This window comes from Alternaria rosae (assembly GCF_020736505.1).
Source record: "Alternaria rosae strain MPI-PUGE-AT-0040 chromosome Unknown BKA58scaffold_34, whole genome shotgun sequence".
Lineage (NCBI taxonomy): Eukaryota > Fungi > Ascomycota > Dothideomycetes > Pleosporales > Pleosporaceae > Alternaria > Alternaria rosae.
The window spans coordinates 1-10,249 of NW_025763603.1; the positions used below are offsets into that span (position 1 = coordinate 1).

The 10,249-nt window shown below is 54.3% G+C and overlaps 4 protein-coding genes across 4 annotated transcripts; 1 reads left to right on the forward strand and 3 right to left on the reverse strand.

Moving 5' to 3' along the window:
- Positions 1-17: 17 nt before the first annotated feature.
- On the reverse strand, positions 18-1,088 carry BKA58DRAFT_279076 (uncharacterized protein; the record flags this gene model as incomplete). Its single annotated transcript, XM_046166819.1, has 1 exon — positions 18-1,088. A coding segment is annotated over one exon (1,071 nt), but the record flags the coding sequence as incomplete, so codon positions are not given.
- Positions 1,089-2,371: 1,283 nt separating this feature from the next.
- Positions 2,372-4,801, reverse strand: BKA58DRAFT_455518 (GC-rich sequence DNA-binding factor-like protein-domain-containing protein; the record flags this gene model as incomplete). Its single annotated transcript, XM_046174555.1, has 4 exons — positions 4,283-4,801; positions 3,957-4,188; positions 3,648-3,838; positions 2,372-3,595 (listed from the first exon to the last, which is right to left on the reverse strand). Exons 1-4 carry the CDS (start codon positions 4,496-4,498, stop codon positions 2,372-2,374), a joined length of 1,863 nt encoding a protein of 620 aa, XP_046019711.1. The 5' UTR covers positions 4,499-4,801.
- A 22-nt stretch (positions 4,802-4,823) lies between these two features.
- BKA58DRAFT_395623 (uncharacterized protein) lies at positions 4,824-8,229 on the forward strand. Its single transcript, XM_046171311.1, has one exon. It carries the CDS (start codon positions 4,932-4,934, stop codon positions 8,010-8,012), a length of 3,081 nt encoding a protein of 1,026 aa, XP_046019712.1. The 5' UTR covers positions 4,824-4,931; the 3' UTR covers positions 8,013-8,229.
- Positions 8,230-9,045, reverse strand: BKA58DRAFT_395624 (Manganese/iron superoxide dismutase). The gene is made up of 3 exons (XM_046171312.1): positions 8,615-9,045; positions 8,497-8,574; positions 8,230-8,444 (listed from the first exon to the last, which is right to left on the reverse strand). The coding sequence occupies exons 1-3, from the start codon at positions 8,929-8,931 to the stop codon at positions 8,357-8,359; spliced, it is 483 nt and encodes a 160-aa protein (XP_046019713.1). The 5' UTR covers positions 8,932-9,045; the 3' UTR covers positions 8,230-8,356.
- Positions 9,046-10,249: the final 1,204 nt, after the last annotated feature.

Sequence of the window (10,249 nt, forward strand, 5' to 3'; positions counted from 1 at the left end):
GGGGGTTGTTGGCGGGGGGAGGGTTGGGATGTCGGCGGTGGGCCGAGGCGTTGGGGTGCGGGTCGCGGGAGGGGCTGTACGCTGTCTAGTGCTTCTTCTATATATTGCTCCGGCGATGTTGGCGAGTTCGTCTGTGTAGGTGGCGAAGGGGGGACACCGGGGTTTGCGTAGAAGCGCGGAGAGAGGGGCGTGCGTGCTTCGTCGTCGGAGTCTGCGCCTGGGTATTTCGCTATCGGGCCTGAGATACGCAGGTTCTTCAAGTTGAAGCGCGCATTTTTGCTTCCGGTGGAGTTTGTGTTGGAGTTTTGGGAGCGCTTCGATAGGATACTGCGGGGGCTTGGGGGTGGGTGGGCGTCTGCGCGGAGGTGAGCGTTGTGAGTGGATGCGCTGGGTTGTTGGACGCTGTAGTTTGGTGGGTAGATGGCTTTTACGGGCGAGATTGGGGTTTCGGTGTGTGATTCCGGGCGCGCGATGCTGATGTTTGAGGGTCGTCGGCGCTCGGTGGGTCGTGGGATGGGCTCTGTTTCTTCTACACTGACTTTGGACGAGTGCTTTCGTTCGTCGAAATCCATGACGGCGGCGTAGAGACGCTCCATATCTGCTTGTGCTTGATCCCGGTGGGCATCAACAACCTTTTGGTCGAACGAACTTGGTGACTGAACAACAGGACTCTGTGGGTTGCTAACAGAGTCGTTCCTGTTTCTCTTGAACTTCCCGAAAAACGACCGCGCGGATAGCGGTGGCGATGTGAGTCCAGCTGTTCGGATAGCCGGTACAGTCGGTTTGTCCTGGAGTTCCAGCTCCAATTGCTTGGGCGGGTCGAGAGCCTTTCGTCTCATCTTTCTACCAACGGTGAGGAGAAGAACCCCCCAGATAAGTACTGTAAAGACGTAGCCGCCAACAACACCGCAAATCTCGTACGGCAGAACGTTCTTGTCTCGGACAGCGTGATATGAAGCAGGAGGCCCCTCGTCAGCCGCCGGCGTGGGGTCGCGATAATTATCGAGAAAGTCGTAAGGCGCAGCAGAAACACGCGATGCAACAAGAAGCAGTGAGATGAGTGCCGGAGGAAGCGCTCCGACGAGCATCGTAATCCGCGCCCTCAGTCAAGGGGGGACTGGAAATATATAATGAGAGAGGAATAATGTGACAATCAGAGGGGCGGTCTATCTTTCGAGCTGCTGCTGCTGCTTCGTCCAGGGTGCAATGTCGATCTAGGGCCGCAATTGCACATGAATGAGTGCCCGCTATCCCGACTGAGAGGAACCGGGTGAAATGCAGAGTGTAACATGCAGGCGACATGGTGATAGGAAGAGGATGGGCAGCGGGTAAGACTTTGATCGGCGGTCTGCAAGTGGTCGGATGCAAGGAAAGAGGCGACTGGGTGTGATGGCTTGGGGAAGGTTGCATGCGCGGTCTGATTGGTCGGCCTAGTTCTTGAGCTACATGGGGCGTCCAGTGGATGAAGTCTCTCAGCCGCTGAGGCGGGGCTCGCTTCGTTCAAGCTAGAGCGAAATGGGATCAGCCGATGATAAATCTCGACATTCGAGGCTTGAGCTATGAGCATGAAGTCTACTCGGTGATACGCGCAACTGTTGTACTGTGCAATTGTTGCCGTTGTGGTAAGAACAACCTCGAGAAACATGTTTACCCGTGCCGCAACGCTCGAGCACAGTACTCGAGACTACCAACCTCCCGGACATGCGCGATCGCCTGCCAGCTCGGGGCACAGTCAACGGGAGACGGTCCGCATGCATGAAAGGCTGCCCCTGCACGCCAGAGAATGCGCACCTATTGCGCCATTTCTATTGGCTGGACAAATCTATTCTAAGCGCCCAGATATGCAAGAGTATGCGAATCAGCGCACAGTCACACCATCACACTAGCAATCACGCATCACGAGCCATCACAGAGCCACTATACTGGCGACTTGAAGTAGATAATCCGGCATCTGACCCTGTGAATGGCGAGTCGGACATGTAAATTCTACGCGGCCTCGTGGCTTAATGCAACGAAAGTCACAGACTAGGCTTGCAGCAAGGACCGATTAATAGCCCGCATCACCCCCCCGATGCTGTGACAGCCGTTCGCATTGGCCGTACTCCTCTTTCGTTCACGATTCATGCAACACTTTCGGCACTTTGGTATGCCTTACAGACAGGCGCTGGTGGAGGGATAACGTGGCTTTATTATAGCCTCGACTGACTGCGAGTCGTCATCACTATCACTACCTAAGGAAGCATCGTACCGATGCTGGATTAAGCGAATGCTAGCAAACATATCTGCCCCAGGAGAGCTATGGGAGCTTACCCTGCCGGGACTGAGCACCGAGGTGGTGTACAATACGCAGTTTGGAGTGAGGTGGGAGGCATCACTTGCCCTCTGCCTTGGCCGTGAGGGTGGCGTCCAGACCGGTAGGCTCCCAGAGACTCTTGTCTTTCTTGTTTTGTACCCACAGAATATCGCCTTTGAGATACGCCACTGCGCCTCCGCGTCCCGTTGCGCTCGCTGTGACACGGAACAGCGGCAGACCGGTCTGGTCGTGGGCTTCGCGGAGGGGGATTAGAAGGAGGTTCTCTTCGGCGCAGAACTCCTCTACAATGTCTTTGAAAGTCGGCTCGTCGACTTGCGGTGTAGGACGGGATGCTTGTTGATTGACGGACTTGGAGAACTGGGACACTTCTGGCGAAGCTCCCGTGCTTTCAACCTGAGGCGCGGGCAGATCTGTCAGTCTCGCATCGCCAAGATCCAATGCCGTATTGATGAGTGAGTATGCCTCGTTCCATGACGAAGCGACTGATGGCAGATTGTTGATGTCGTCCTGCAAGATCTCAGTCCTCCACCAGGTAAGCCACGTTTGTACTTCCTCAAAGACCACTTCCGGGCTCGTGAGCCACTGATGGATGATCTCGAGAAACTTGGGGAAGAACTGTGCTTTCAGAAGCTCTCCAATAACCTCGTTCGATATCAGTCCTTTCCAGGCGAATACAGCCTCGAGTGGCGCAAGATCTTGTTCGGCGGGGTTGATCTCAAAGCTGTCTCGTAGGAAGGCGGACAAACGAGGTACCAGATGGGAAGTGAGTAGATGATCAAACTCCGCCTTTCCAAAGACCCTTCTCCACTGTTCCATCCCTGGCAATGGACCTTTGGAAAGATCGATAGACTGCAGTGCATGGCGGATCTTGCGCTTGATCTCGGCGACCAGGCCTGATCCCTTGGGGTCCAAGTCCGCTGGCCTAAGGAAAGGTAGCCACTCGACGATCCATGTATGTGGGCTCTTCTTGAACTTTCGCGGGTTCCACTCGTGGACAGAAGTGGAGAGTTTTGTAGTCACCTGTTTAAGCACCCTCTTCGCGATGAAGGGTGGGAGAACTGGCTTCCAAACTTCTAGCAGGTGCACCATGGGCTGTGGGTTCTTGACGTCCCATTGTGTTATAGCTGAGCTTACTCTAGGTAGCCAGTATTTGAGCATCATGGTCTCATATGACGATGTGGTGCCGCGTTTTATCGTGTCTTCTTCGTCGATTGCGGTGCGACTGACCAATGCTTCGGAAGGGTGGGTGTAGGCCTGGGATGCAACCCTCCTACTTCGGGGCTGTATGATATTCGCCATTTCAGAGAAGGCTGCCGCCACGCCTCCAGCGCACCAGCGCACCCTCGAGCGGCTCCCAGGAAGCAATCGCTTTGGAGAAGTGGGGATGTATGACGGCAATGGATTCACGGTGTAGTGGCTTGGACGGGTAGGCCGCGCGCAGGCTCTTGAGACCTTCGCAGACAACGTCAAAGGTACCTGTACGTAGTGACTCAATCGCGCTTGTAGGTCCTCGAGCTCGTCCATCTGCTTTTCGAGCGCTTCCAATTCTCTATGCAGCGCGTATTCCTGAGGGGGAATGGCTTGCGACTCAACCTGACAGCTGTTCGAATGCCTCTGAGAAGCTATTCAAATCTTGACGTACGCCGCGCTTGTAAGGAGTTCTCGAACGGGACAATGTCAGGACCGCGGAGTGACATGCCTGAAGTAGGGTAGACGCGCCGGTTGTCGCATCGATAATGGATTGTAGCGCAAGTGGGTACATGCATACCAGCCTGTTCGAGTTCGAAGACGGTCTTCTTCGGTCGTGGAGCTGAGGTTCGTGTCTCGCCCCGAGCCTTGGCCTTTCGCTTCTTCTTCTCCTTTCCGCCGCTCCTCTTCCGACGTGTCGACATACTTCTCGCCCATTTGCTTCGGCCTTGCGCCGCTCTTCGCGCCGTTGCTGCTGCTCGCTCTTTTCTGCGACGATACCAATACCCAATACCCGCCCTTGGTGCCTCGATTCACGACCTGGATGGGCTCTGAGATACCACCACCTTCTTTTCCAAGACCACCCTCGCCCTTGTATCCCATCTTCGCCAGCATCTTGGCACCGAAGCCAGACTTGAGCGCGGAGCCATCCTCAGCCTTTGCCCGCTTGTTTGGTTGTTGGCGAAAGCTGTGCTTGCGCTTGCCACCTTCGTCCATGGTGGAGCTGTTCGTATGTGAGAATGTTTGAATACGAGAGTATTATTGGCAGAGGGCAGCTGTTCGGCGCGCGCGATATGTCTGGTAGTGGAATCGATGTCGCAGTCGGTGTCGCAATATTTGGGAGTGAGTCAGGCAGACATGCGTGCCACGTGATTCGTCGTGGATGAACCGTGGGCGAGGCGGGAGTGTTGTCCCAAAAATCATGTTCAGTCGCGAGTTCTGGGTGACAGCGCCAAGAACCGTTAGGTCTGGGTCGCTCTTGCCGTAACGTGCTGCGTGCTATTCTTGGAAAGGATCGGGGTCGATCACCCTCCACCCATGTCCGGTTCGGTGCAACAATCACACCAGAAGTCTCCTTTACCAGCGTCGCACCGCAGTCAAGTAGAGACTCCTTCACCGCTGCGGCGTTTCTCTGCTGTCTGTCTTTGTGATGACTTCCCCCAAGACTGACAGCGACCTCCGTCATCCGGTGCCCGATCTCCAATCGCTGCAAGGGGCATATGTCGGCAACATCGAACGCCTGGAAGAACATGCCGAACGCATGAGCGAGTCCGGCTCAGACCTGCAGGAGGAGATTCGGAAGACATATTCGGAACTCAAGCTGACTGACAGCCGGCGATCGTCATTGCGTTCACTACAGACTACCGACCTCGAGCCTACGAGACAGGCCAGCACCCGAAGTCGCGGCGTCTCGATGAGCTCCCACGCAAATTCAATCGTAGACCTCAACGGAAATGCAAGATGGGGCGGTTACTCTCCGGGCGGTTACATCACCTCTCCTGCAGGGTCTCTGCGCTCAGGGACAGGCAACTGGTCGAAACCCTCGACTTCGGTCCAGCGCCAGCGCTCGGAGTCAAAGGCATCGCGTCTCGGACAGATTGTACACCCGGAGGAAGTCGAGGAGGAACAAAATGAAGAGCGTGACTCTGCTTCGCCGCCCCAACGGAAGGTCTCGTCCTTTACACGCATATTCGATGAAGTCGCGAATGGTCTGCCAGAAGAGCTGCGTAACAGTATCCATATAGGCACCCCACCTAGCCAGCCGGAGCCCGACGAAGAAGTGCAGAACCAATATGCAGACTACCGCGATTTCGTAGACCGACCGCCGACGGCAGCCTCGACCGACACCACACACCAAGCACGTACACTATGGCATGACTTTGATGGCGTCCACTGCCCAGATACTGTCGAGGAGGAACCCGAACCATCTCACCACAGCCACAGCCGACATTCCTCCAATCACTCCTCCATGATGAGATCCAATCCGAGCGTTCACTCAATAGGCGCACCGCCGCCGGACGATAGCATGGTCTTCTACCCGGCCCCTGTACCGAAGATGCTGAATCTGCCCAAGCGTTTGTCACAATTGCCTAATATGAGTCAGCAAGCCAATCGTCGGTCACGGTTGTTGGATTCCATGCAAAACGAGCATAGAAAATCGATGCCGTTACTTGGTGATAACCTGGCAGACCCGAAGCCTAACAACAGGAAGAGTAGGCAAAGTCTCATGGCTCTTCCACCGCAACTACGAGCAAGCGCTTACTTTGACAACCGAGCCGCCCCTACTCAGGAGTTTGCGGTCAAGGGAGAGTCTGCGGAGGATACGCTCGAAAGCATCCTGGACGCTTCTGCACATGCTCCTGTGTCTGCGTTCACTGATCATCCATTTGCTGGGCATGTCGGCGACGAAGTGTACGGTGCGGAACGCAAGCGCAGAAGTTCCAAACTACCAGAGATGCCACCGACACTGGCAGAGACGCGAAGACGCAGCTCGTTCAATCTACTGGATACTGACCACAACGCAAAGGGCGAGCGCCTGAAGAAGTTGAAGAAACGAAACAGCTCTGCTGACATGAATCTATTGCTTGTCAAAGCAAGCGAAAGCCGGATGAGCCTCGGTGACCAATTAGAGGAGCGTGATGAGGACGCACGAGGACCGGATGGACGTGATCCCGATGCTGTTCGACCTTCGTTTGAAGAACATCCGGAAGACCATTATCAAGAAGGAGAAGAAGAAGAAGAATCCAGCGAAGAGGAAGGGGAGCCGGAGCCACAATACGGTGCACCGACCACTCTTCTCGCCGAGCTTCAGCTACGCAAGGCGAAACAGCAGACTCGGAAGATGAATTACGTGACGCTGATGGAGCAGGGATTGATTGACGGTAGACAGACCCTGCTCCAAATGAACGACGTGGCCGAAGCCGAGAAGCAACGACGAATCCGCAAAAAAGTAAACCTCGCCTGGGAAGCTCCACCAGAAGAAGACTCGGATGACGACGTGCCGCTTGGTGTTCTCTACAGACCTCAACAGCAAATGCGTCAAAAGAGCATGGGTCTTATCGAGCAGCGAGAGTTGGAGGACCGCGAACCCCTAAGTAGCCGTCGCACGAGGCTACTAGGCATTGACCCTAATCAACGACGCACGCAATACCTCGGAGCCTCCTCAAGCCAACTCAACCTCCCAACCATCACGACTCCCGAACCAGAGTCGGATGAAGAGCCAGGCGAGACATTGGCTGACCGTATGCGCCGCATCAAGGAGAAGCAACAGCGCGAATCAGCACTCGGTGATGTGCGCAAGAGTACAGTGAGCGATGACTTCGCCTCTGAGATGATGAGCAAGTTCGGTGTCCCAGAAGGCCAGGAGCAATCCAAAGACACCCCTCCAGCACCCCCACCTGCTGCTGACGACGAAGAGGAAGAGGAGACCCTCGGCCAACGTCGCGCCCGTCTGCAGGCCGAAGCGGCCCTACGAGGCGAACAAGCCCCCCAATCCGGCCACCGACCCAATCTCCGTTCCTCCAGCAGTCTCGCCGACATCCTCTCCGCCAATCCCATCGACCCGCACAACCAAGCGCGCAAAGTCTCCAACGAAGCCCTCGTCTCGCACCTCCCCCAAGGCAGTCTCCTCCACCAAAATGTGCTCGACCAAGAGCGCAAAAAGCAACAACGTCTCACCGCCACAATGCGCGCCACATCCTATGGCTCCATGGACCCACTCCTCAAAAATATGACCAACAACCAGAAAGACGACGACGACATCCCGCTCGGCCAGAAAATTCAAGCCTACAAGAACGCCCAGAACCCCATGATGATGGCCAACCAGCAAAGAATGAGCGCCATGCCGCCGCAACAGGGTATGATGGGCATGCAGATGCCTGGCATGATGAATGGGATGGGACAACATCAGTCTATGATGGGCATGCCTATGCAGATGGGCATGCAGCAGCCTGGCATGATGCAACAGGGTGGCATGATGGGTATGGGATCGCACATGAATGGCATGGGCATGCAGATGAACGGGATGGGTATGCAGATGCCGATGCAGATGGGCGGTATGCAGATGAACGGCATGGGAATGGGTGGTATGCAGATGGGCGGTATGCAAATGGGGGGCATGCAGATGCCGATGGGTATGAATGGGATGATGCATGGGGGGATGATGGAGCCGCCCATGGATCCCAGACAGAGGGATCAGATTGATCGGTGGATGCAGGGGGTTAGGCATTAGTTTTGTCTTTGGGTGTAGAGGGCGTGTTTACTTGGAGCATGTTCTAGTGTAGCGTGTTTCGGTGGTATGTGGCATCTGGCATTTCTTTGGGACAGCATCGTACAGCGTTAGAAGGGTTCGTTAGCAATATCTGCATTATCAGCGTTTTGGACATACAGTTGGCATAGTTTTGAGCAATTCTCAGGGCATATATATGGGACGAAGGATGATATACGATTTGTAATCTTGCATTAATCCATTCGCTTGCATTACTACACTACATACACTATGAAGATCGTTCATACTTGACCAGACGCTAGCTAACGGCGAGTTAGGAACCTCGTCCTGCCGCAGGAGCATCAGATCTACTGGAAGCGCTTCTCAGCGGCCTTCCAGTTGATGACGTTCCAGATAGCCTTGAAGTACTCGGCCTTGCGGTTCTGGTAGTCGAGGCTACGAGAAGGTTAGTCTTATGTCCATGATCAAGACTCCAGAATGAACTTACTAGTAAGCGTGCTCCCACGCATCAACACCGAGAATAGGACGGAACTGCCCCACGACCGGATCCTGGTTCGCATACGTCCTGATCTGAATAGCACCCGTCTGGGTATCCTGCACCCAACCACGCCCAACCGCTGCCCTGAATACCCGCAAGCGCCGTGTTGAACTTCTCCTTGAACGCATCAAGGCTGCCGTAGCTGTTGTTGATAGCAGCAGACAGGGCGCCAGACGGGGGCTCGCCGCCGCCCTGGTTGGTAGGCGCGAGGTTCTCCCAGAAGAGGCTGTGGTTGATGTGGCCGCCGCCGTGGAAGTTGATCAAGGGCTGCAGGGCAATTTGCGCCTTGATGTCTTCTTTTTGCTTGGCTTCGGCGATTTGCTCGCTGAAGTTGTTGAAGGAGGTTACGTAGGTGTTGTGGTGGTTCTTGTGGTGGAGCTCCATGATCTTGCCGGAGATGGAGGGTTCGAGCGCGCCGTAGTCGTCTGGGAGCTGTTAGTAGGTGGTATCTGTAGGAGATAGAATGAGCTCGTACATGGGAGGTCGGGCAGCGTGGCCTTGCCGCGAACGAATGTCGTGCCTGCGAGGCCGGCGCGAGATGTGGTGGGAGCTGCGGCTCGGGCTGCGGAGCGCAGGGCTGATGTGCGGAGGAGTGCGGTGTTCATGGTGGCTTCAATTGAGGTGGTGCGTTCAATTGGGTGCGTGGTGTTGTTGTTAGTGTTGTGGTTGGGCTTCAATCAACGCATATCGTTGTAGTTCTGTGCTCAATCTCCACATATGTGCGTGATGACGTGCACTCCAATCTTGCCTTCTCTTCTGATCCCAGCGAGACGGCTCGCCAGTACTAGGTAGGCATATGATTGGAGGGTGACATCGACATCTTCAAAGTTCCCTTTGAGACGAGCGTGCTACTTCTTTCGCATTCGAAGTGGTCGAGTTGTGGTGTCTCGATACGTTTCTATGCATATCCATCATAACAGCCCGGGCATAGAGCCATCTGTACCTCAGGCATTGCGCGCGACTGTATCGAAGGATGAGATGGTAGGGTATAATTGCGGTAGTCACTCGATGCATGTGACAATCGAGATCAAAGAGTTGGTAATGCACATGATGAGACTGCGACCGCAGCTTCGCTAAGGAGAAAGCTTTCCCGCGTATCGATGAAAGCCTACTAATCTTATACCTTTTTGTTCGAATGTATCTATCCGAGTAATGTACTATCTCGTTATAGTGATAATTCCTACCAGAGATGTCCCCGCCAGGAACGACATGTCAATTGGGTCATTTGCTTTGTTATCTGTCCCCTGCTTAGCCATACTCTGTGCGAAATGTATGCACCCGAAAACGATGTTGGGTAACAGCGAAGATGTGATTATCTTACTTCTTTCGCTGTCGTTGATGTGCCCACGATTGCCGTTCTCATCCCACGTCATGGATATCACTAGTCAAAAAGTCCCAGTTTGGGATTTAAGATGCCAGCAAGGAAACAATGTATCATGATATACACTTATAAGCTCTCACCTGCTGACATGGCACACATGGCACAGGTGACATTGTTAGAAGTATACTGTGCAATCGCAGGTGGCCAGAGAAGGTTGAGTATGAGGTTAGTAACATATACATGTAACTGGGAAGCTCGAAAAGTAGCATCCCTTGATCTTGTGGTTCTTTCTATGGAGATGGGAAAGGTTGTACTATCAAACTTGATTTTGTCTCCTTAAAGATGCTGAAGTATGCACACTTAGCAGAATGTGTCAAGAGA